The sequence below is a fragment of the Globicephala melas genome, chromosome 8, assembly GCF_963455315.2.
Source record: "Globicephala melas chromosome 8, mGloMel1.2, whole genome shotgun sequence".
Classification (NCBI taxonomy): Eukaryota; Metazoa; Chordata; class Mammalia; order Artiodactyla; family Delphinidae; genus Globicephala; species Globicephala melas.
The window spans coordinates 69,593,418-69,619,846 of record NC_083321.1 but is presented as its reverse complement, the minus strand read 5'-3'; the positions used below and the strand labels follow the sequence as shown (position 1 = coordinate 69,619,846).

Sequence of the window (26,429 nt, the reverse complement as noted above, 5' to 3'; positions counted from 1 at the left end):
TTACCTCCTTTTATACTGTGATTTAATTAACAAATTATGGTAACTATAGTTATTTTTAATGCTCTTCTCCTTTAACCTTTTACTATAATAAAGTGATGAAAACACCATTCTAATATAGTTACAATTTTCTAATTTTGACTTTTTATTTTTCACCTTTACCAGAGTATTGTGTACTTTCCTTTTATGCCACTAATTATCATCTTTTCATTTCAGCCAGAAGGACACATTTCAGCATTTCTTGTGAGGCAGGTCTAGTGGTGGTGAGCTCCCTCAGCTTTTGTTTGTCTGGGAAAACCTTTCTTTCTTCTTCATATATGAAGGACAACTTTGCCAGATAAAGTATTCTTAGTTGGCAACTTTTCTCTTTCAACACTATGAATATGTCATTCCACTCTCTCCTGGCCTCAGGAGAGTTTCTTCTGAGAAATCCACTGATAGTCTAATAGGGGATCCTTTGTAGGTTGCTTTCTTTTCTTCCAAGGCTGCCTTTAAGATTCATTCTCTGTCATTAATTTTTGACAGTTTCATTATAACGTGTCTTGGAAAAGGTCTTTTTACATTGCGATAATAGGGTGTTCTATGAACTTCATGGACTTGTATTTCCATTTCCTTCCCCAGGTTTGGAAAATTCTCATCTCTAAATAAACTTTCTGCACCCCTCTTCCTCTCTTCTCCTTCTGGTATACTAACTATTCTTATATTTGTCTTTCCAATTAAATTTTATAACTTGTAGATCTTCTTCACCTTTTAAAAGTCTTAGCCTCTTCTGACTGAATTATTTCTAAATTCCTATCCTCCAAGGCACTTATTCTTTCTTCCATCTGATCTGCCCTGTTGCCTATGCTCTCTAATGCATCCTTTATCTCATGCATTGAATTCTTCAGCCCCAAGATCCCTGTTTGGTTCTTTTTTATAATTTCAATATCCTAGATAAAGAACTCCTGTTCAATGATTTTATTCCTGGGTTCATTGAATTGCCTGAGTTTTCTTGTACCTGGTTGAATTTCTTCATAAATTATGAATTTATTCATAATTTCTTTATCATTTAGAAAGCAATGTTCTGTGCCTTTGAATTTGGTTGCTGGAGAATTATCATTTTCTTTTTGTGAAATCGTATTTCCTTTATTTTTCATAGTGTTTGATAATATGCACTTCTGCTTTCACACTTGAAGTAGCGGGCTCCGTCCTTAGTTAAGTATTTATTTACTTTGGTTTTTACAGTTCAATAGGCTGACAATTAGAAACCTTTCTTTTGTATTCCAGAAGGTGGCGAAGTTGCTGAAGTTTTTGATTTCTCCTACTGGAGCTGTTTCTCAGGGCTGCAGTCAAGGGCACACACAAGGAGCTGGCAGCAGACTGGGGAGAGGTGTGGGCTTAGCATCTGGGGCTTTGGGGGTGTCCATAGCCCTCACAGGGGGAATCCTTGAGTGGAGGACTCCCAGAGGTCCATAGTTGACAACCAGCTGAAGGTCCCAAGCATACAACAGGAAATGTGTTCCTTCAATGCCCTTTGATATTCTTGTCTGCCTCCTTCCTCTTTCCTCTCCCTCCCCCAAGTCACAGAGGTCCCTCCTCAGAAATCTGGGTGCTGCTGGAGAGAAATGGGTCCCTCCAGCTGCAACCAGGGTAGCAGAGCAGTCTGTCACTCACCACTTTTGCTTTCCATCTCCTCTGCTGGAGAGGTAGCCGCTGCAACTGCTCAGTTGTCCAGTGTGTTGCAGTGTCACCCTCAGGAAGGGGGCTGCCTTGGCCATGTCCTCCCTCTCCTCTGCCTCCAAACTCATCCCTTTCCCACTCTGATAGCATGCTAGTTTCTCCCATCAGGCAGGCTGGACCTCCACAAATTCTCTGTCTCCTGTGGTGTCTGCCCAGCTTTGCACTCTCCAGGCTCCCATTTTCCTAATCATGGTAAGTGGGGTGGGGCAGGCTTACCGACTCTCTTGGATTCGCAGCCCCCTCTGAGGTCCTATCTACCCACTTTTGGATGTGCAGGTGGTGTCCTGCTTTACCGTGCAGACACACTTTTGTTCAGTTATAGATGCCCCATTAGTTGTAAATCAAAAGGGAGAGAAGGGAAATAGTCAAACCATGTGATGCTGATGTCACTCCCCTCCCTATGCTTTAATAGGGTTTTAACAACCAAACAGGTATCTCTGTTAAAAATAAGTATGAACTAGACAAGGTTATATCATTCGCAGTATTGAAAAATAAGTCCCAGGCACCAATTGAGATCCTAGATTGGCCTAGCCGCCCTGGGAGGGGTGATAAAAACCACGACTAATTGGAACCAGCTATTTGTCTTCCATACTCTGACCATGACAGACCCATCTTTCCTTTAGAAGCATTGACCACCGGAGAAATACTCGTTACCTTGTGGCTAGAAATGAGAATTTAAAAGAAGCACATGACTACTGTAGAGGTGGTATCCCTTCTTCCCTTGAGTTAGCTCTCCCAGGCCAGCTAAGAACAGGTACATGAGGAAAGGAGCTAAGAGTTATGACATAATCATATTCAGATCTGCCCACAAACAACAGCCCAGGGGAGTAGGCCCTGCTCACCTGAGTCACTATGCCCATATAATACAGCCATAGCATCTGGTTTTGACATGAGTTCTTCAAAGACTTTTGTAATTAGTTCCCTGGCATGGGCTCTTTTTTCCAACCATACCCTAGACTTTGTCAGGGTAGTTAGGGCTACTTTATCTATTGCCCTTTTCTCTGGTTTCCTGGTATCTAGGCTGCTGTATGGCAGTGGGTTCCAGAGTCAAGAAAGCACAAGCCCAGTGGTGGCCCAGAGGCAGTAAGTGTCTTACTGGGCCAGTTCTGCATTATTCCAGGAGTCATGCCAGAAGGATATAGAACATACTGTTTCAGCATATCCAACATTCCTGAATTAAATCCCTTTCTAATTAAAAATAATAAATAAAGAAATACACACACACACACACACGCAAAAGATAAATCCCTTCCTAATTAAAATACGTATAGTGGTACCTTATTTTTTCAAACCCAACTCAAATGTCTCTTACTTCTTGAAAGCTTCCTGCATATCCAAGAAAACATTTTTCATTCTTTGACTTCTTTAGCATTTTGTACCTTTCTTTCAGCACTGACCACAATAGTTATTGGTAAGCTTGTCTTTTCAAAGTTATTATTTATTTATATATTTTTGGCTGTGTTGGGTCTTCATTGCTGCATGCGGGCTTGCTCTAGTTGCCGCGAGCAGGGGCTACTCTTGGTTGCGGTGCACGGGCTTCTCATTGCGGTGGCTTCTCTTGTTGCGGAGCACGGACTCTAGGCTCGCAGGCTTCAGTAGTTGTGGCACACGGGCTCAGCAGTGGCTTGCAGGCTCTAGGGAGCAGGCTCAGTAGTTGTGGCGCATGGGCTTAGTTGCTCTGCGGCATGTGGGATCTTCCCAGATCAGGGCTCGAACCCATGTCCCCTGCATTGGCAGGTGGACTCAACCACTGTGCCACCAGGGAAGTTCCTCAAAGTTATTAAATCATGAGTTCCTTCAGCACAGGAACTAGCCTGGCCTCTAATCCCACCCTGAACTTAACACAATTCCTTGAACCCAGTAAATGATCAATAAATATTTGTTGAAATACTTGAATTGGAGTGTGGCTTTTAAAATTTTGAAGGTTTGTTACAGAAGAAAACAGAAATATAAAATAAAGAAAACACAGTCTGCAAAAATGGCAATAGGTGACAAAGGGCATAACAAGCAGAAACGGAAAAACAACTTGCCCTCATGGAACACAAATAACTATCCTTCTGTTCTCAACAAAAACAACAAAGATATTATCAAGACTATAGGTTCTGGTTCAAAATGACCACGTAGGTGGATCCTGAGCTCACCTCCTCGTATGGACACACCAAATCTACAGCTATATATGGAACAATTAACTCTGAAAAAACAACCACCAAAACCCAAACTAGCTGCTGAGTGACTTCTACACATCAGGCAAACTAGGAAATTCCCACACTAAAGGAGTCAGGAGAGGCTGAGACACACCCTTGACGTTACCCCACCCCTGGCACGGCTACCTACAATTGGGAGGGAACTCTCACAAACTCAAGTCTCTCCCTGAGGAGTAAAGGCTTTGAACCCCACATCTAGTACCCCAATTTTTAAGAGCTAGACCTGAAAGACAAGCCCCTAAAACAGCTAGCTTTGAATACCATGAGACCTACAAGGCAATGGTGAACTGAGAAACAGCCTTCTGGACTTGCCTATGCAGATTCACCCACCCCAGGGCCCAGCACAGAGGCAGCTGACTGAAAAGTGCCCAGGCTTTCTGTGAAAGACACTTATTTGCTTAACTTACACCGTTAGCCTGAGGGACAGTCATCTAATTTAACATACGTCTAGGGGCCTACTGGAACAGTCTCCAAAGACAGAGATTGGTGGGTGCCATGTTTGCGCTCTCCCTCTGCCCTGCTCCAGCTCACGGTACCTCCCAGAAAGGAGCCTGTACCCTTGTCTGTTGCCTGGGTTTCTGCGGCTGTGGCTTTTTGATGGCCTGGCTCTGGTGGCCAGTGGGGCTTCCGTTTGTGGGTCCCATGAGACTGGTACAACAGAGGGACAGTTCTTAGCCAGTTACCACCAGCAGGGCATAGCACAGACAGCTTACTGACACACAGCCTCAGTCTTTCTGTGCAAGAGGCCTATTTGCTCATCCTGGAGCTTTGGCCTAAGGGGCAGGATTCTGGTTTGGCACACACCTGGAGGATACCGAAGGGTTCTTCATGCTCTCCCTCTGTCTCACTCCAGCCTGCTGGTATCTCCCAGAGAGGAGCTTGTCGCCTGGAGTCCCACTTTTGTGGCTGCTGCCCAGGGGACACTTCTAGATTGCCTGGTCCTGGTGGCCAGTGGGGCTTATGCTCATGGGCCCCATAGGACTATAATCAATGGAGACAGTTCTTAGCCAGCTACCACCCCCAGGACTCAGCAGAGAGGCAACGGACTAAGGAGCCCATGGAAGAGCCCTGTTAGCTCATCTTCCCAGCTGTGGCCTGAGGACCAGTCTTCTAACTAAACACACATCTAAGGGCTGACTGTGATTCTATCCAGAGACCTCAGAGGGCAGGCCCGATCCTCTGCTGTGCTCCAGAGTGCCAGAATCTCTCAGAGGGGAGCTTGTACATGTGTCTGGTGCCCAGTTTGGGGGGAGGGGCTGCTGCCCAAGGGATGCCCCTTGATTGCCTTCATCTGGTGAGCAGTGGAGCTTGCGTTCATGAATTCAATGGGATGGTAGCAAAGAAAGAAACAGTTCCTAACCGGCCATCACCCCACGGCTCAGTACAGAAGGAGAAGACGGAAATGCCCAACTCCTGTTGCAAATAAATTCATTAAGAAGGAGCCCTCTTGGGACTTTCCTGGCGGTCAAGGTGTTAAGACTCCATGCTTCCACTGCAGGGGGCATGGGTTCGATCCCTGGTCGGGGAACTAAAATCCCAGCTGCCGCAGTGCAGCCAGAAGGTGAAAAAAAAAAAAAAGAAGAAGAAGAAGGAGGCCTGTTGAGGAGTGGCCAAGATGCAAGATGGTGGAGGAAGAAGACCTTCAGCTCACCTCCTCCCACAGGCACGCCAAAATGACAACTATTTACAGAGAAACTGTTGATGAGAAAAAACCAGAAGACTAGCCGAAAAGATCTTCTACAACTAAAAATACAAAGAAGGAACCCCAACAAGACAGGTAGGCAGGGTAGAGTCATGATATAGTCAAGAACCACACCCACGGGTGGGTGACCCACAAATGGAAGGATAATTACAACTGCAGAGTTTCTCCCGAAGCAGCGACGGGTCCAGGCCCCACATCAGGCTCCCCAGTCTGGGGGTCCTGAACTAGTAAGAGGAGCCCCAATAATGTTTGGCTTTAAGGCCAGCAGGGCTTATTTTAGGAGATCCGTAGGGCTGTGGGAAATAGAGAATCTACTCTTACAGAGCACACACCAAATCTCACAGCTCCTGGACCCAGTGCCGAAGCAGTAATTTGAAACGAACCTGGATCAGACCCACCTGCTGATCTTGGAAGGCCTCTCAGAGAGGCAAGAGGCAACTGGAGCTCACGCTGGGGACATAGACACTGGCAGCAGCCATTTTGGGGAGCGTGTTCTACCACGTGGACACTGGTGCCCGCAGGTGCCATTTTAGAATCCTCTCCCTAGCTTATTAGCACTGGGATCTACCCCGCAACCCTCACCAGCCTGTTGGCACCAGTACTAGGATCCCTCCAGCCAAGCAGCTCGCCAGGCAGGGACACAGCCCCACCCATCAGCAGCAGGCTTGCTGCCTTGAGAGGCCCTGGGCCCACAGCTGCCCCAGACCCAGCCCTTTAAGACAAACTGGCTCGCTTAGTGGAACAAAAGGGACTTCAGGGTCAGGTAGAGCTGTTTTAGAGTTCATAAAGAACAATCTGAACTTCAGTTACTTAAACTTTAGAGCTTCAATTTCCAAAACTGAATGATGGAAAATTACAATCTACCTTGTGAGGATTAGAGATAATATACACAAAACTCCAAGCAGACTATTTAACATACAATAGAAACACAAAATGTTTATCATTCACTTCAAAGCAAAAATGGCAAAATGATTCTTAATGATTGATTGTGGCTTCCTGGTACACTGTCATGAGAACAGTATGAGTTTGTGATTTGACTCAAGACCCATGGCCCAGGGTCGGTGAGAAATCTCTGTCTCGGGCTCAGTTAGAGAAGCTGAGTCACATTTAATTGTCATCTTCAAATTAAAACTCCTACTTGAGGGAAGGAATGGTAAATGGAGAGAGTAAAGTCTAGTTCCATTAACTCTCCTGAATCTGTGAATCAATCACTGAGTTAAGTCCAAACAATTGACAACCGTTCAGCCAAAAAAAAAGGTATTTTACAAAAATCTGGAACAGTGTTCACCACAGGCAAAGAGAGAAGGCAACTAGCTATGGAGAGGAGATGACAATCTTAAAAGAAATAGGAGGTTACTGCAAAAAAAAAAAAAAAAAATCAGTGTCAAAAGACTAAAGATGAATATTTACTGGTGGTTTTGTGACTGGTTCCCACTGTACTACCTGGGACATGCTTAAAGTAGTCGGAAAAATATTTGCAGAAATACTACATTTTGTTTTTTTTTTGTTTGTTTGTTTTGTTTTTTTGGTTTTTTTTTGTTTTTTTTGGCGGTACGCCGGCCTCACTACTGTGGCCTCCCCCGTTGCGGAGCACAGGCTCTGGACGTGCAGGCTCAGCGGCCATGGCTCACCGGCCCAGCCGCTCCGCGGCATGTGGGATCTTCCCGGACCGGGGCACGAACCCGTGTCCCCTGCATCGGCAGGCGGACTCTCAACCACTGCGCCACCAGGGAAGCCCAGAAATACTACATTTTGGATCAACAGGGCAGCAAGTATCAAAGTGGACAGCTGACACCAGATGCCTAATTAGCATACCTTTGCTTTTCCTTCAGAATAAGTACATTTATGGCAAATGTTCTCTACTCTTTTGCCTGGCATTCATAAGGCAGAAGCATAAACAGCAGTTCAACTACGTCATTACAATTACACCGTCAGTTAATATTACAAAAGGCAGTTAAGTCACATTTCCGTGTTAAATGCAATTATTTTAAAAATACACCTTTATTTTATTTCTTGGCTGGGCCATGTGGCATATGGGATCTCAGTTCCCCAACCAGAGATCGAACCCATGCCCCCTGCAATGGAAGCGTGGAGTCTTAACCACTGGACCACCAGGGAAGTCCCTGCAATTATGTTTTATTACAAATATTACAATAAAGGATAGATCTCTCAAAAAATCATGTAATAGGTCATTAATACCATTCTAAATAAATAAACAAAAATTTTAAAAACTGTTTTACTCCTAGTATGGTAAATGTTGCTTGATAAAACCTACATAAACAAACTTATGCTTAGGGTACTACCATATGATCCAGCATTCCCACTACTGGACATATATCCAGAGAAAACCATAATTAGAAAATGTACCTGCACCCCAATGTTCACTGCAGCACTATTTACAATAGCCGAGACATGGAAGCAACCTAAATGTCCATCAGCAGAGGAATGGATAAAAAAAAAGAGATGTGGTACTGGGAATTCCCTGGCAGTCCAGTGGTTAGGGTTCTGCACTTCCACTGCAGGGGGCACGGGTCAATCCCTGGTCAGGGAACTAAATCCCACAAGTTGCACGCTGCAACAACAACAAAAAAAAAGATGTGGTACATATATACAATGAAATATTACTCAGCCATAAAAAAAATGAAATAATGCCATTAGCAGCAACATGGATGGACCTAGAGATTATCATACTGAGTGAAGTAAGTCAGAGAAAGACAAATATCATATGATATCACTCATATGTGGAATCTAATTTTTGAGAATGATACAAATGAACTTACTTACAAAACAGAAACATACACACAGATATTGAAAACAAACTTATGTGATAATCTATATGAGAAAACAATCTGAAAAAGAATTAATATATGTATATGTATAACTGGATCACTTTGCTGTACACCTGAAACTAACACATTTTATTTTATTTATTTATTTTTTAAACATCTTTATTGGAGTATAATTGCTTTACAATGGTGTTAGTTTCTGCTTTATAACAAAGTGAATCAGCTATACATATACATATGTCCCCATATCTCTTCCCTCTTGCATCTCCCTCCCTCCCACCCTCCCTATTCCACCCCTCTAGGCGGTCACAAAACACCGAGCTGATCTCCCTGTGCTATTCGGCTGCTTCCCACTAGCTATCTATTTTACGTTTGGTAGTGTATATATGTCCATGCCAGTCTCTCACTTTGTCCCAGCTTACCCTTCCCCCTCTCCGTATCCTCAAGTTCATTCTCTAGTAGGTCTGTAACACAACATTTTAAATCAACTATAATCCAATAAAAATTTTTTAAAAATTATCCTTAGGGTCCTCACTAATTCTAAGACTATGTACATATAATATTGATTCAAAATGTTTTGAGAATGGATGAGTCATCTCCTGGGGCAGGACTAAGGGAGACAGTGTGACAAAGAATGCTCAAGGCAGGAGAGGGGTCGGGGCAAACACCAGGTCCTGGGTGTGGCTCTCAAGGTCTCAGGACCCGAGAGCAGTGTTTCAGATACAGAAAGCTCAGTGTTGGGTCATCCCCATCTGCCAGGAGGTTCACTTTTTCCCCTCACAATCTGTGTCAGACCCTCCTGCTAGAGTACGCGATCTTGCCCCAGTTCGCACTCCCATAGTGGGTCCGATTTCTGGGGAAGTCAACCAGGGTCACCGAGATTCTCGGTTAAGAGTCCGCACGGGCCGGGACTGATTCTTCCCAGACCCCCTGGATCCAGATCACGGCGCCCTAACCCTTCCTCTTGCTGCTCTCGGGGACGGGGAGGGGGTGGACGGACCCGGGAGAGCGGGATCAAGAGAGAAACGGCATTTGTGGAGGAAGAGCTAAGGGACAGCCTGGCCGGAGCTGAGGACCCCGGGGAAAGCCTCTTCTGTCCCGACCCTTCCGCCACCTGGACCCGGGCCCGGCCCTCCCCCGTGTCCCGCCCCCTCCTCTCGCCCACCCCTAAAGTCGCGGCCTCTCTCTGTCCCGCTGTCCCTTTCCCCTCTTCTCTACCCCCCTCACCCTCTCCTCCCCTCCCGGCCGCGTAGACCTCGGCCCCGGCACCAGTGCGGGGGTGGGGAGATGGGGGCTCTCAGCGCGTCCCCACCGCCATGCTCCCACTCTCTGCAGTGTTTCAACACTGCGTCCCAGCCGGTGGCCGGGAGCCCTGGTATTTCACCAGGAGCCTGAACACCTGCGCGGCTACTACAACCAGAGCGAACCCTGTGAGCGACCCGTGCCTGGTTCCAGGTCATGACCCGCATCCCAACAGATGGACCGCGGTCGCCCCGAGCTTCGCTGGGAGGCTGCGGCACCCGCCCGCCCAGCCCCTTCCACCCGGAAGGAGCCCGCGGCTTCTTTCACCCGGTTTCATTTTCAGTTTAGGCCAGCAGTCCCCAACTTTTTTGCACCAGGAACCGGTTTTGTGTAAGACAAATTTTCGTTCGGGAGCAGGGGAGCGCGGATGGTTCCGGTGGTAATGCGAGCGATGGGGAGCAGCAGATGAAGCTTCGCTAGCGCGCTGCTCACCTCCTGCTGAGCGGCCCTGTTGCTAACAAGCCGGGGACCGGGACCGGTCAGCAGCCCAGGGGTTGCGGACCCCTGGTTTAGGCTATAATCACTGCCCAGAGGTCCGGGAGAGGCTGGCTTTGGGGCGGGGCTAAGTGGGCAGGGCTTAACGTGGGCGGGGTTGTGTGGGCGTGGTTGGTCGGGGGCGGGGCCAGGGTCTCAGACACATGAGTGGTTTGGTGGACGCGATCCGTCCCGTGTTGCGCGCCTCCTCCGCTGGGTACAGTGAATAAGACGCCTCTGATGGCGCCGGTTACCTCGCCCTGAACGACGGCGCGGTCTGAGCTCGCGGAGGGCAGGGCGGCTCACATCACCCGCGCGAGCGGGAGGCAGCCGGTGAGGCGGAGCGGCACAGGAACTACCTGGAGCGGGAGTGCGTGGAGTGGTACCCCAGACACCTGGAGAATCTGACAGGACGGGGACGCTGAAGCGGATCTCCCCGACCTCCCCTTGGGCTGGGGCTAGTTTCCCACAAGGGGGAAAAGTGGAATCAGCGTCAGAATACCGCCCCTCCTGCTGCTCTGTAGAAGGAGAAGTCCACCTAGATTTTCATCTTCTGTACTACAGAGCGACTGGCCCAGAGGGCTCGCCTTTCTTTCTTTATTCCTTTTTTTTTTCTATTTTTGTTTTTATTTTTAATTATCATACATTAAAATTGACTCTTTTTGATGTACAATTTCATAAATTTTAACACATGCATAGATTCGTACAACCATCACCATAATCCAATATATAAATAGAACAGTTTAGTCACCCCCAAAACACTCTCTCAGGCTTCCCTTTTGTGTTCACATCCTCCGCCCCACCTCCAACTCCTGGCAACCACTAATCTGTTCTCCACCACTACGGTTCTGTCTTTTTGAGACTGCTACATAAACCAAATAATACAATATAATTTTTAACGTTGGTTTCCTTAAAGGACTGTTAAGGAACACAGTCCCTCGCAATGGAGGGGGAGACGATCCCTGAAACGACTGATCAGCTGTTCCCTTTGACCCCGGCAGCTGTCTTGTGAACCACGACCTTCTCTCTCAAGCTCTTGTTCTTTGCCTGAGGACATCCTTGGAGGCCTGATTCCGGTATATCTAAGTCATTCACCCTCTACCCCGGTCAGGAACAGCAGTCTGTGTTCTCCTTCTTAGAGACTTGGAGCCTCCTACCACAGGCTCTCACCCTGATTTTAGAACTTTCCAAGGAGTAGAAGATTATCCCAGATTCGCCAGTCCAGGCTGATGTCTGGGGTTTCTGCTTCCTCCTTCTAAACCAATTGTCCTGTCCATTCTCAGGATGGGCAAGAGTGCTGCTTCAGTGGCCTGTGAAGGTAACCCAAAGTGGGAATTTTCTGAGCCTTCCTCCTCAGAATCCCCAAAGATGCACGTAGCCCACCACCTCATCTCTGCCCCTGAGGTCACCCTGAGGTGCTGGGCCCTGGGCTTCTACCCTGCAGATATCGCTCTGAGCTGGCAGTGTGACAGGAAGGTCCAGATCCAGGACATGGAACTTGCGGAGACAAGGGCTTTCCAGAAGTGGGTGGCCATGGGCATGCCTTTAGGAGAGGAGCTGAGATACGTCTGCTTAGTGCAACAAGCCCATCACCCTGAGATGGTATAAGGAGGGGGCTAAGAGGTGGAGCTTCTCAGAGAAAGCAGAAGCCCTTCTGGACACCTTCAGCAAGGTCAGGGCTCAAGCCTGAGGTCTGGGCCCCTCATCTCACCATCCCCACCATGGGCATCTTTTTTGGCCTGGTTCTGTTTGTGGTCCCTGCTGTGGTGACTAGAACTGTGATGTGAAGGAAGAAGCAGGTCAGGTAGGGAAGGGAGGGAGGGGATCCGAGTTTTCTTATCCCATTGGAGGGTTTTAAGCCTTAGGTAGAAGTTGGCCCTGCCTCATTAATGGGAAATATGATCCACACACAGGTACTTGCCCAGTCTGGAGCTAATTGCTAACCCTTACTTTTTTGTAGAGCACTTGTGAGAATGAAAGACAAAATTTTCACCTTGATAATTCTGGTGTGCGGACCTGATCCCTGACACTCAAAGATCGGAGGGGAAGGTCCCCGCTGAGGACAGACGTCCAGGAGGGCATTTGGTCCAATTCTTCTACATCCCCTTTCTTCATGTTTCCCCATCCTGCCCTGAGTCTTCAGTCACAGTTCTAGGAACTTCTCTGTAGTCCAGGACTGGGGGGTTTGTCTAGGATCTCATGGTCCAGTCTTCTCCCTGGCCTCCCACGTGATGTTTTCTTCCCACAGCCAAAAAACAGGAGGGAGCTCTGCTCAGGCTGCACTAAGTTTGGGTGGGGATGGGGGTTGATCCCTGAGAACCGTGGGAGGGTGTAGGCAGGAGCCCATGGCCGGGACCTCACCCAGCCCATAATTTCTCCCTTAGTCACATCTCTGGGCTTTGACCACATCCTGTTTTTGCTCTACCCCAGTCAGTGAAAATGATCAGTGCTCTGATGTGTCTTTCACAGATCCTAAAGGTGAGAGCCTGGGGGCCTGGAGTGAGGGAGGGGTTGGAGCAGAGGGGACATAACAGGGTTATGGAGATTCTTTGAGTGGGACATTCTGAGCACGCGTGGACTGTTGAGAATGTCAACAGTTAGTGACTGGCCTGAATTTGTTCGCGGTTGTTTTCTTCTGCGGTGTGAGACAGCTGCCTCTGTGTGAGACCAGTGATGCAAAATTTGTTCACTCTCTTGCCATGTGACATCAAGGTCCCCTGACCTCTTTTCTCGCAGCTGGTATCTGAATGTGTGTGTTCCTATTAGCATCACGTGAGGAGGTTGGGAGACTGGCCCACCCCTGCCCACCAGGACCCCCTCTCCACATGACCTGTGTTCTCTTCCCTAGTCAGCTTTCCACATGACCTGTGTTCTCTTCCCTAGGCAGCGCTGGGCCATCTCCATCCCTGACTTGACCCCACGTTGTACTAATAATGTTTTACTTTCTTATGGAAAATAAAAAACCGGATATGAATTTCTCGTTTCTAATTTGTGTCTTGTGGGGTTGATGGGTTAATAAAGGAGAAGAGGGGCTTCCCTGGTGGCGCAGTGGTTGAGAGTCCGCCTGCCGATGCAGGGGACACGGGTTGGTGCCCCGGTCCGGGAAGATCCCACATGCCGCAGAGCGGCTGGACCCGTGAGCTATGGCCGCTGAGCCTGCACGTCCGGAGCCTGTGCTCCACAATGGGAGAGGCCACAACAGTGAGAGGCCCGCGTACCGCAAAAAAAATAAATAAAGGAGAAGATTCCTAAAGTTTGAGGCGGGAAGTAAACGGAAGCACTGAGAACCTTCCAGCATGCACGTGTTTGCTGTTGGGGGCCGGGGTGGGATGGGGAAGACTGAAGAGCGAGCGTGGACGGGGCGTGCATCAGTGCCCAGTGCACCAGTGCTCAGTGCATCCTGGGCTTGGGTGTGGTCACTCCTCGGCTGGGTCATCTTCTCTTCTCCTTTGTCCTTGTCCCTTTGGTAGAGCCTTGTCCCACCAGCACCTGTGATCACAGGGACTTAGACATCACCTTGTTCCCGTCCTGTTTCTAGGACCATGGGCAGTGAGGGCTTCATGTAGCCGGGTCAGCCTAGGTTCAGGCCTGGGTCCGGCCCTCAGCTCCCATCTTCTGTGTGTTTATGTTTTGCCTCTGTGGTGTTCTTTTGGATTATGCCTGTTCTTTTTCGTGTTTAGAGTTCTGGTCTCATTCTCCTCGGCGTGTCCCCTCTTTCTGACAGTAGCAGGAGTCATTTTGCCTGTCATCGTCCCCACAAGTCTCAGGGAAGCCCCTGCACGCAGGAGTCTCTGTGGTATTGAGATGAATTTTCAGAATCATCCAGCTCTTGCCCTTTTTCTAGGGGTGTTTCTTGGATTATTCTTCCCATACTTTACCAATATTTTTTTAAAGAACCAGACCCTGGAATGAGCAGAGAAGAGGGATCTGGTAGTTTCCCATCTTAATTAAATTCCTGTTGGGTTTCTAGCTTCTCTGCAACCTGCCCCCTCTCTCTGCCCTTAGCTCTCATAATCGGAGTGCTGGCTCCAATGCAAACTCATGGATTTATAGTCTAATTCAACTCACAGTTGCTTAGAAAATGGGAGCTACAAGCCTAGGCTCATCGTTTCTGAAGAGAGAAACTGAATTGTGTGCTGTAGTATGCAGGAGGGTTGGTGTGAGAGGGGGAGCTTGGTGGAGGGAAGGGAAGGCAGTGCTCGTGAGGAAAGTACAGGTGGCACTGATGTCAGTGTGAGTGGCTGCTGTGCTGCCGCTGCCACGCAACAGCATTTGGCCTGAGGTTCCATTAATAAAGATACTGTCTCTAGAATAGGGAGGTGCTCTGTACTGATCATTCACTCAACTGATATCCGTTGTGTGTCAGATATATGACACAGTATTTTTACATCTAGGAAACCTCGGTGAACTAAAAACAAGCAAACATTGCTGGCCCTGTGGAGCATATGTTCTGTTGGTAAGAGGGAGACTATACTATAAGCATAGTAAATGAGGGAAGTGTTTATGTTAGAGGTTGGTTAGAGCTTTGAGGAAAGTGATTCAGAGTATACACGTGAGGGGAAGGGCAGATGGCTATTTTACTGGTGTGGTCAATGCGGGCCTCATTGAGGTGACCTTTGAGAAAAGATTTGCAGGACATGAGAATCGTCTAAGAGGATATCTGGGGGAAGTTCTTTCCAGACAAGAAAAGCCACCAGTGCAAATGCACTAGGCAGGAGTCTGCCTGTGTGTTCAAGGAAGAGTGAGGAGGCCGGTGTGGCCAGAGCAGAGAGGAATTGACATGAGGTCTGATCATGTCAGACCTGCCTAGATCATGTAAGGCCTCAAGGATACTGGAAAGATTTTGAAACAAAAACATTTTGGTTTGTTTTGTTTCTTTTTTGAAACAAAAAAGAAGAGCAGTTATGTTTTCTAGTCTCCTTCCCCAGCCCTACTCAGAAGACTTAGAATCTTCTCTAGCTTTTGCCAACCTTATCCACCTAGGGACTGGACCCCATTTCTGCACGCCTAGCCCATTGCTGTGATCCTGCTTTAAACCTCATGGACTGACCACCTGAAACAGCAAGGCTGCTGCTACCCATCTGGCCCCAAGTCATGTCCACCTGGAGACACTTGTACTCAATCCACAAGATCACAACTGCTATTAAGTTGATACTGGCCCTCACCATGAGGTCTCCAGGCTCTTGTCAATACCATGGTAAGAGCTGCTGGCAACCACCCAAAGGCATTGCCTCTAGTGAGTCTGTTGACCTGGTCTAAGCCCTCTGCAGTTCTAGCTCCTGCTTCTTTCCAAATGTCCAGACACTGAAGTCCCAGCAAGCTTCCTGGTAAGCCAGCGCTACATATGTGCCCCCACATTTTACAGATGAGAAAATGCAGATTCAGAGTAGTTGAGAAGATTACCCATAAAAGCAGCGGAAGATTGGCAAAACTTATGTAAATTGGGACAGAGGGGCACACATCACAGTTACTGCAAAAGTTGGACTTAATGAAAGAGTACTATAACAAAAGATTTGAAATTAAATGGACATGTATTAGAATCCTGGCTCAGGTACTAGCTGCAGTATTGTACATGCCTGACCTGTTTCTCAGTTTTCTTACCTCTAAAATGGGGGTAATACCTGCATTAGTTATCTAATACCTCCAAACAAACCCTAAAACAACAAACATTTATTACCTCATAGATCCTGTGGGTCAGGAATCTGGGCCTGCCTCACCTTGGGTCAGGAATCACAGGCCTCTGAATCTGGGCCTGCCTCACCTGTGGGTCAGGAATCACAGGCCTCTGACTCAGGGTCTCTCAGGAGGTTGCGGTTACGATATCAGCCAGGACCGGAATCTCATCTGAAGTCTCACGCATCTGGGAGGCCAGACTCAGTTCCTCTTGAGCTGTTGGACTGAGGGTTTCAGTTCCTCACTGGGTTGGCCAGAGGGCCTCCCTCTGTTTCCTGCCCCAAGGTAGCTCACAGCAGGTCAGAGCAAGCAAGCTAGAAAGCAGGAAAGGGCCCCGGAATGTTAAACCAGGCTTTTTATCTCCTAATCTCTGAAGTGTCAGTCTTTCACTTCTGCCATATTCTTCTCTTCTTTAGAAATGAGTCACTAAATCCAGACCAAACCCAAAAGGAGATAATTACACAAGGGTGTGCACACCAGGAGGAGGAGCCAATGGGCGTCATCTTAGGGGTGAATCTTAGATTCATCTTAGGGACTGACTACCACAATGCCTTTAATGTAAAGACTTAAAAAATAGAAAAAAAATATGTACAGCATCCCGCAAACAGTAAGAGCTTAATAAATAACACATATTGGTGAACTACAATTTCTAGCAAAGAATCCTTGTTTAAAACCACAAATGTATACCTCCCAAAGAAGGAGGCTTTGGGCTTCCCTGGTGGCGCAGTGGTCGAGAGTCCGCCTGCCGATGCAGGGGACACGGGTTGGTGCCCCGGTCCGGGAAAATCCCACATGCAGCGGAGCGGCTGGGCCCGTGAGCCATGGCCGCTGAGCCTGCACGTCCGGAGCCTGTGCTCCGCAATGGGAGAGGCCACAGCAGGGAGAGGCCCGCGTACCACAAAAAAAAAGGGAGGCTTGATAAGTCCTTAGATGAGACTCATTTTTATCAGAAGCTGTTTCTGTTTGATCAGTAAGATGGTTGTGCTTCATTGTATTTCAGAATAAGTTTCAGGAAGTGAAACAGAGATTTCTAAAATGTTTATCTGACATTATAAGAAGGAGAAAATCATAGGGTCAGGGTAGGTGTGCCTAGTTGCTAGGAGAGCAAAATCCCTTTAGAGATTAGTCATTTTGAAGGTGATGCTTAATAATGGCATTTAGTTTTAACTGTAGTGTTAGTGAAAATAATCAGGTAGATAAATGTTGAGACTAGAGGCTGTCGCACTTGTATTCTTCATAAAGAACATTACGAAGACTTAACCTGTGACGGAGGAAGTTCGTTCCTGACATGTGCTCCTCCGACCCCTCTGAGGCTACTACTGAGAGTTTGCTTTCTGTCCCCTTAAATTCTGTGATTCTGCACATGATCTAATACGTCTTTCTGTGACGTCTTTCTTATGACAGCACTTATGTGTTAGAATTGTTTGTCAAAATGTGTTTCTCCCAGTAGAACATACACTTTTTGAGTGCAGAGTCCTTGCCTTATTTTATTTACATCCCCAAGTCCTAGCATAGTGCCTGCAGAGAAGACACCCAAGAAACGTATGTAAAATGTTGCTGAATAGTCCATTTCCCCCTCTTTGCAAAATAATTCAGATTAAGATTTTAGCACTCGACCTGATAGGGCATCATTTTTTAGTATATTTAGGGAAGCTTCAGTAATTTTCAGAAACATTCATTTGACAATCTCAAAAAATCCAATTCTTTACAACTTACTTGAAATAGTTTTATAGTAGGGTTCCCCATGACACTAATAAGGTATCAGATGTTCTGAATCCCCTCCAGATTTCCCAACGACCCTTCTTCAAAGGAGTCAATTGATTACGGCTATCTTAAAAAATAATAAATTTCTCTAAAAGTAGATATTGAGGACAGTTCAAGTATGCTGACTGGAAATATAAAGAAAAAAAAAAACCCAAAAAACAAAAAAAAAACTGCAATGAAAGTGATTTTTCCAAGATGAAAAAGAAGCAATCAGAAGAATCTGTTGTAACCAATCACGGGCCAGTTTTATATTTCTGCTGAAATGTCACTTAATTCTTTGTTAAGTTCCTGACTCCTTGTCATTTCACTCCCCACTTGCCAACAGATGCTGCATTTCAAGTTGGAACAAAGGTTTCTTTTGAGGAAACTGGCATCGAATGGTAGATTTTACTCTCTTCTCTCATTCTCCGGGCACATGTTCCTCCTTTATCGTACTTCTTTGTCATTTCACCCTCATCTTCCCTCTCCTCTTTTTCCATCGAATCTTCTCACTGTCTCTTCAAGCACTTCTTACTCATTTACCCCAATGTCTTTCCTTTTTCCTCTTCACTCCCCACATATATTCACCACCCATTCTGCTTTATAATGCATTTTCTTTAACTCTTTCATTATTGAGTCCTCTTTTCTTGTCACACCTGCTTCTACCCTCAGCTGGCTATCATCATTTTTCAAACTCTATACTTAAATGAGCACATCAGTGTGCATCTATTGGAGAAGGGAAAGTAGAGAAAATAGTGTTTTTCCAAGTTCATATTTTCCCCTTTTAATAATTTGAGCATAAGCTGTTAAGAAGAAAGATGCCTCTGCCCACCATCACATTCCTAGTCTTTATTCTACCTCTTTAATTTTTTTTTATTTTTTGGCCGTGCCGTGCAGCTTGTGAGATCTTAGTTCCCCGACCAGGGATTGAACCTGGGCTCTCAGCAGTGAGAGCAAGGAGTCCTTACCACTGGATCGCCAGGGAATTCCCATTATTCTACCTCTCTTAAAAATGACATTATTTAATTTAGCTCACAGGAGCTAGAGACAGTACAGAGGGCATCAGAGAACTCAGTGAAGTCAACTGGAATGAGAGAAAAGGGTACACTACCTACGCCCGTGGAGATGAGTCACTAGGTTAAAGGGAAGAAGCCAAGCAAGAAAGAGCAGAGGACGAGTTGAACGAGACCTTGTGTAATTCAGAAAAGGCAAAGCCATCACATTTCAGTCACCCTTCTAGAACCAAAGAACTTACAGAAACCCCTTGACCAAGAAACATCCCATGTATCATTGTTGAATACATTAGTGACTGGGAAATATACATTATAAACAAGGAGTCATTTTCCATCTTTAATCATTTTGTCAAAATAATCTGAACATGGGTACATAAATACTTGATTTGTTGTAAGAATGTGCAGCATAAAAGTCCCTGAGACATATCCAAGAATGACTTGAACTGTATTCGTTGCAATTATTCACCATACTAATTACCAAGGGCTGGGCTCCCTTCCCTGATATTTAAGGCATGTTATTAAAAAAAGATATATCTCATATATACACACATATATAAAATACAATAATTACATATTATATATAAATAGATATATATTTTACTAATGCTACATCAGAGTCTCCCTCTCTGGTGCCTGGATTTTCCACCAGTTTACTGATGCTGTGTAGTAAGTCATTTCCAGACTGTAAGGAAGGCACTTAGGGAGGTAAATTAGTTCTTTAAGCCCTACGGTGCCAGTTAGTAGAATGAGGGCAATGGAACTAGAAGGTCCCAAGAGAAGATGTTGTCCAACCCCCTCCTTTTGCAGTTCAAGTGACAGAGGCTCAAAGGAGTTGTGACTTGCACAAGCACGGCTGGTTCTGCCACTATTACTGTAACCTTAGGTAAGTCCTTAACCAGGTCCCTCTTCTGTAAAATGGACTGGTGATCATCACAGCTAACATCTTCCAGGTGCTTCCTGTGTGCCCGACGTTGTCCTGAGTACTTTAAGTGTCTTTTCTAATACTCCCAACACCTCCATAAATTATATATGATTACCTTCAATTAGAGATGAGAATTTCAATACGCAGAAAGCTTAAATAATTTACCCGAGATGAGACAACTAGGAAACGTTGCAAAGCTGGTCTAGTAACTGCCTCCAAAATTCTCTAATTCCAATTCGTAAAAGAAAACCCCAGCAGGTAGGTTCTCAAATTCCTATCTCTAAAAGTCTAGAGCAGAGTTAACAAACTATAGCCCACAGGCCAAATCCCGGCACCGCCTCTGTTTACAGATTGTCAGTGGCTGCTTTTTGTACTACCAACAGCAGAGGTGAGTAGTGGCAGCAGAGACTGTATGGCCGGCAAAGCCTGAAATATCTACTCTCTGGCCCTTTACAGAAAAAGTGTGCTGATCCCTGCTCTAGAGCTTTGAAAATTTGGAGCATCCTGTAACTGTATAGCACTTTACAATGTACAAAGCACCCTGGCAAACACAGTTAAGCCTTGTTTTGCAGGGGCATTCATGCATTATAAAGGAGGATGCTAATTTAAGTAACTCGCCTAATCAGGGCCACAGGGGCAGAAAGTGGCAAAACCACACACCCAGGTTTTGACTCCAAATTGCGAGCTCTTTCCATGAAGCTACCCTGTCTCCTCTAAATTACTGCTGAGGAAGGGTTTGGAAACTGGAAAGGACCTGTGAATACCGAAAGCAAGTCAGACTGTCTTCTTGATGCAAATATTTCAGGCGTACTCGTGTAATTAAAGTCATCGAGCACTAAAACTATTAAATTAAATTTGCAATACATTTGAAAGAAAAGTTTATGAAAGCCATTTTGAAATACATGTGATGCATCCTTATGTATTTTTATATTAGCGTATGTGAAATTGTAACCTGCTCAATTTAGAATGACTCAAAAAATGAAATCATATAAAATGAGCAATTGCCGCATTTCTCTGGCTGTTTGATGAAATTAGCCTAAAAATATATTGTTTGTTCCTTACCCCAAATTTGCACATAAAACTGCAATTATACCTTCCTCATGCTAAGTATTCAATAAATAACATGGTTAGTTTTAAATAGAGTTAATACCAAGGAGAGCATTAGTAAAATAATACTTATTTAACAATATAAATTAACCAGAACAAAAACAATTTTAAAAAAAAAAATTCACAGAAAGCATAGTGCTTCTTCCTAGTCTGCAAATTCTAGCTCAATCTAAATGGCAGTAATGACTCTTGAAATAGTACGGCTGAGCTTTAGGGATTCATTTGAAATACATGAATAAAAAGGAAGGCCACTTCCTTTTTATTTCAGATATATTCTGTAACATACCCTGAGATTTAATTCTACAACCCCTATAAATGGATAAGGAGGCACCCTGAAACCACTGCAAGAAGGGAAATAAACCTCTCTCTCTGTCACCAATTGAGTCACCACTATGTGTTAGGCACCTTATTACTTTATTTCCTGAACAGCTCATAAGGAGCTGTGAAGTCATTTCTTGCCCCATTTTACAGTTAAGAAAGCTGAGACTCAGGGTTATTACTAATTTGCCCAAGGTCACATGGCTGGAATTCAGAGTTAAGGCAGATTACCTTCAAACTATCCCCCACTGTCCCATGTAGATTCCCAATAACACCAAGACCACTGACCAATAATTCATAAATACTTATTTTAAGAATAGAATCTTTCCTTCTTTATTGGGGGTTCTATTTTGATATAATTTGATAATTATTGATAATTTGATAATTCTGCCCATACTATAATATTTTAATGAGGACATTTTATCCAGGGATTTCAATTTCTCCTTTTAAGGAAAAGGGAGAATTGAAGCACCTAGACGTTAGTAAGCTTTTCGAACAAATGCATAGAGATAAAAGTTACTTTATGATTCAGCTAATTGTACTAATCAAATGCAAAATTACTGTTTACAGCAGACTTCTGTATAAACCTAATTAATCTTGGACCTTACCCACAACAGTCACTGAGGGTGCTTATTATAATAAATCAAGGAGAAAAAAACCCCATTATTTCAGGCTTTAAATCAACTGTCTTTCTAATAATTGATTTATGGTATTATTAAGAATGTCACTTTACTCCTAATTTATCCCTCCCCCCCAAATTAGGAGTTTGGGATTAACAGATACACAATACTATGTATAAAACAGATAAACAACAAGGATCCACTGTATAGCACAGGGAACTATATTCAATATCTTGTAATAACCTATAGTGGAAAAGAATCCGAAAAAGAAGATATATTATCTATAATATATATGCTATATAGAATATATATTATATATATATACTACATATATAATATATATATTAACTGAATCACTTTGCTGTACACCTGAAACTAACACAACACTGTAAGTCAACTATACGTCAATCAAACAAAAAAAAGGAAAAAAAACCCAAAAAATCCCACTGGATTAATGCCCAGTCAACATATTTGGGCTTCCCCGGTGGCGCAGTGGTTGAGAGTCCGCCTGTCGATGCAGGGGACACGGGTTCGTGCCCCGGTCCGGGAAGATCCCACATGCTGTGGAGCGGCTGGGCCCGTGAGCCATGGCCGCTGAGCCTGCGCGTCCGGAGCCTGTACTCCGCAACAGGAGAGGCCACAGCAGTGAAAGGCCCGCGTACCACAAAAAAAAAAAAAAAATGGGGCTTCCCTGGTAGCGCAGTGGTTAAGAATCCGCCTGCCAATTCAGGGGACACGCGCGGAGCAACTAAGCCCGTGCACCATAACTACTGAGCCTGCAATCTAGAGCCCGCGAGCCACAACTACTGAACCCGTGTGCCACAACTACTGAAGCCCACGCGCCTAGAGCCCGTGCTCCGCAACAAGAGAAGCCACCACATTGAGAAGCCCACGCACCTCAACAAAGAGTAGCCTGGGGCTTCCCTGGTGGCGCAGTAGTTGAGAATCCGCCTATCAATGCAGGGGACATGGGTTCGAGCCCTGGTCCAGGAAGATCCCACACGCCGCAGCACAACTAAGCCCGTGCACCACAGCTACTGAGCCTGTGCTCTAGAGCCCACGTGCCACAACTACTGAGCCCGTGTGCTGCAACTACTGAAGCCTGGGCGCCTAAAGCCCGTGCTCCACAATGAGAAGTCACCGCAATGAGAAGCCCGCGCACTGCAATGAAGACGCAACACAGCCAAAAATAAAATAAAATAAATTAAAACAAACAAACAAACAAAAAAAGAGTAGCCCCCGCTTGCCGCAACTAGAGAAAGACTGCGCACAGCAACAAGGACCCAATGCAGCCAAAAATAAATTAAATTTTTAAAAAAAGAACGTTACTTTAAACAAATAAGTTCTGCCAATTGATTTATCAAAGTCCACTATTTACTTTTTGACAGTGGTAGATTATAAGAGCCTTAAAGAGAGGAACCTAGCCTTACACATTTTTGTTTTTCCCGTGGTGCAGGTACATGGTGACACCTAATATGCTGTTCATTCAACAACTTTTAAAGTCAATGCATATATTTTCAAAGTTGGTCCCACAGCACAGTCTCAAGGGCACTAGAAATGTGAGGATGTACCCACTGTACTACTGGGCAGACCAGGAGGGGAACCTGGTGGCCCCAGGGAGAATTGCAGATTTCTGTAACAAAAGATAAAGTTTTTACTGAAGGCACTGATTAAGTTCTATTCCCTAGCAACTAAACATTTAACTTAAAACAGACAGAATCAAAAACCGCTATTAACAGACAGGAAACTTTCTTCCTTTTGCATGATTCCATAATACAGTGCAATCCCTTTCATTGTTCTGCAGACAGGTAATGCCAGGACCCCATGGAGGACTGACTTTCCAGTTTTAAATTTCAGCTCCAGTAAAGACACAAAATAAATAATTTTGTGGAAAGTGACACTGTGGCTTCCTTCTCTTCTGTTTGTAAACACAGGCTGGTTTTCTGGGAGGCAGGGAGAAGAAGGTTGCTTCTGCTTTATTTTCACATCTGTAATTTTAATATGCTTTTTAAAAGATCCAGGTTATAGAAAAACATAGACACAGAAAAAATCAGTTAGCAGATGATTATTCACATTATAAAGGGATTCTCCATAGGGTTCCATTAAATATTGCGCTCTTCTAAAACAGTGAATTTGATTTAAAAGCGGCTTTTCAAGAATACATTTGTGTAAAGTGAGGTACACCAAATATTCATCCTAACTCTTCTCCAAGGACAATCCAGCATCTTTTTTCCATTCATAAAGCAAGGGAACAAACAACAGCACTTGTTAAGGAAGTCAGTGGATTCTTGGACCACCCTCCTCACCTTTCTTAGGAGATGACGCTTTGAGAAATCCAGGCACAAAGAGAAAGACCCACCTGTGGCCACAGTCCTTTCTCTATCCTGCAACAAGTCTCTTTCTGAAACCAGGGGTTTGCCGCATTCGGCCCAGTCACGTGAGTGGAGGAGCATTGTGTGAGATTTGGACTCAGCACAGGCCACAAATATGGCCTGTGGCACATGAGGAAATTCAGAGCCACTGACAATTGTTTCTTGTAGGTAAGCTGTTTCTTCACCTCTGCACTGGTTACAAGGGGAGGAAGGCCCCCATCTTCACCCCAGAGCTCAGATGCCCTTGGACAGCAGAGGAAGCCCAACTGCTAGTTGTCCAAAAACCATGAGCACCCAGGACCCTTCCCACCCAGTCTTTGTGCTGAATAATATTACTTGGTAAGTCAACTTTAATCTATGGGAATAGATTAAAAATGGGTGTTTGGAAAATACAGTCCCATGATCCGGCAGTTAAGGAGATGCACAGCGGAGGATCCGGAGGATCCAAAAGCCGACGACTTGGCCTCCCTGGGTTACAGCCAGGGGAGGGTGGCTTCACCGCTGAAACCAGCCAGCCAAGTTAGGGACGCTCTTGGGCTGGTCCCCAGCCATCTGCACAGCCTGGCAGGCCCGGCACCAAGGCTCGTCCCAGAAGGAGGTGACGTGCACGGCATAGCTCCGACGCCAGCTGAAGTATCCGCGGTAGGCAGCTGGGTTTCGATCGAGGAATTGCAGGTGGGCCGCCAGGGAGGAGGCATTAGGGAAGTCGTCCACGTGGATGAAGGCACGGCGGGGCATGAAGCGCTCGTAATTGGCACGGTCTGGGCCCAGCACCACCGGCACCGCCCCAGCCAGGAAGGCGTTACGCCACAGCTTCTCCGTGATGTAATCCAGGTGCTGCGAGTTCTCGAAGGCCAGGTAGAACTTGTAGCGGGCCACTGTGTGCAGGAGCCCGACATCGGGCAGCGGCTGCCCGGGCCCACCCTTGCCGAAGACGTCTACGGTCACGTACTGGCTCAGCTGGCGGTAGTAGCGGACCCGCGCCTGGCGCTCGTCCCAGTTGCTCACCACCCAGGCCACCAGCCCTTGTTTCTGGGCCAGCGGCGGGACCAGACCCGGCGGCTGCTCGCTGGGATGGGTCCTGGGGTAGAGGTAGCCGTAAGGCACGAAGATGTCCGAGTCGGCCCGGTAGGAGAGCGTCCAGTTGAAGAGGTTACCTGCCAGGCTCTGCAGCCCCGGGGAGTGGGTGGGCGACTCGAAGTTCATCCACACCCAGCGCTGGCCGGGGGGCCTGGGGCCCGAGGCAGCCAGGGCTAAGGCCTCCGCGGCTTCCTCCTCGTCGTCCATCAGCACCTGCTGCTCCTCCGCCGGGCGCACGTAGACGCCCCAGGGCGGGGGCCAGTCCTGGGGTCCCCTCACCAGGTCTCTGTGGTGGAAAAGCACCGCCTGGGCCTCCCCGTAGGCCGCGCGATCAGTGAGCAGGAGGCAGCCGCTGATGTTGAAGCGCAACCGGCAATCAGGGTGCGGCCTTTTGGCTCTGTGCCGGCCCCCGAAGGGCTCCCACCACAGCAGCACGCTCACCCGCCGCGGCGGGACGGAGGAGGCCCAGGGCAGGGGCGGCAGCTGCTTCCAGCAAACATAGACGACCACGGCGCTGCACACCAGGCTGGCGGCCATCAGCGCCAGATGGGCCTCGGACAGCCTCAGGCCTCCACGCGGAGTGCGCCGCCCGCCCCACCGCGCGCTCATGGCGAGCGCCGGCAGAGCCGCCACCGCCTGCCGCGCGGCCGCAAGCCCGGAGCGGCGGCGACCGCTCTCATGCTGCCACTGAGGGTCCAGCCTTCGTTGCTGCTCGCCGCCCGACCTGGAGCGGGAAAGGGCGGTCCCAGTATCTAAAGGCCCGCAGGTCTTCCTCTCTTCCTCAACACTCATCGCCCGGCGATGGTCCAGGGCGAGGGAAGCAGACGCGGCGGCCCAGCCCGGCGCAGCCCCGTCCCTCCCCTCAACTGCGCGCCCGACCAGACCAGCCCGGCCAAGCCCTGGACGCCTCCTGCGGCACCTCCGCCCACTCCCCGGCCCCTCCAGGGTTCCCGGACTCCCCGGCAGCGCCCCGCCCGCGACTCCGGATGCCGTCGCCGTGATCCCGGACCTCTCCGCGTACCCCACGCCTTGGCCTGGCGCTGGTGCTCTCGCCCGCCGGGGATTCCCTTCCAGCTGCGCCCGAGCCCTCAATCGCGGCCGCCCAGATCCTTGCCTTCCAGAGTGAGGGCCCGGTCCATCCCTGGGCGCCGGCAGGTGGCGCGAGACCCTCCAGAAGCCGCGGCGGCGCGAGCGCAGGCGGGCACGGGAGGAAGGCGGCCCAGGGGTGCCGAGCCTCCGGGCGGGATCGAAGATCCGCTTCCTTCCTCTCGCCCCATCAATGGCCAGCGACGCCTGCCGGAGGGAGGGAGCCCGCGAGGCCAAGGAAACGTGCTGAAAGAGGCGCAGCCTACGCGAAGCCGACCTTGACCTCGTGACCTGCCGCCGACGCAGGCAGG

The 26,429-nt window shown here is 47.3% G+C and overlaps 2 protein-coding genes across 2 annotated transcripts in view; both read right to left on the bottom strand.

Moving 5' to 3' along the window:
• Window positions 1–16,105, bottom strand: part of PIWIL4 (piwi like RNA-mediated gene silencing 4) — a 71,858-nt gene extending 55,753 nt beyond the window's left edge. Inside the window, exon 1 of the mRNA XM_030883747.2 lies at window positions 15,862–16,105. The gene's annotated coding sequence lies outside the window, so the exon portion shown is untranslated. The remainder of the gene's footprint in view (window positions 1–15,861) is intronic.
• A 2,717-nt stretch (window positions 16,106–18,822) lies between these two features.
• FUT4 (fucosyltransferase 4) lies at window positions 18,823–26,403 on the bottom strand. Its single transcript, XM_060303931.1, has one exon. It carries the CDS (start codon window positions 25,822–25,824, stop codon window positions 24,448–24,450), a length of 1,377 nt encoding a protein of 458 aa, XP_060159914.1. The 5' UTR covers window positions 25,825–26,403; the 3' UTR covers window positions 18,823–24,447.
• Window positions 26,404–26,429: the final 26 nt, after the last annotated feature.

Coding starts and splice junctions, on each gene's coding strand:
- FUT4 (XM_060303931.1), bottom strand. CDS start 25,824: ATGAGTGTTGAGGAAGAGAGGAAGACCTGCGGGCCTTTAGATACTGGG.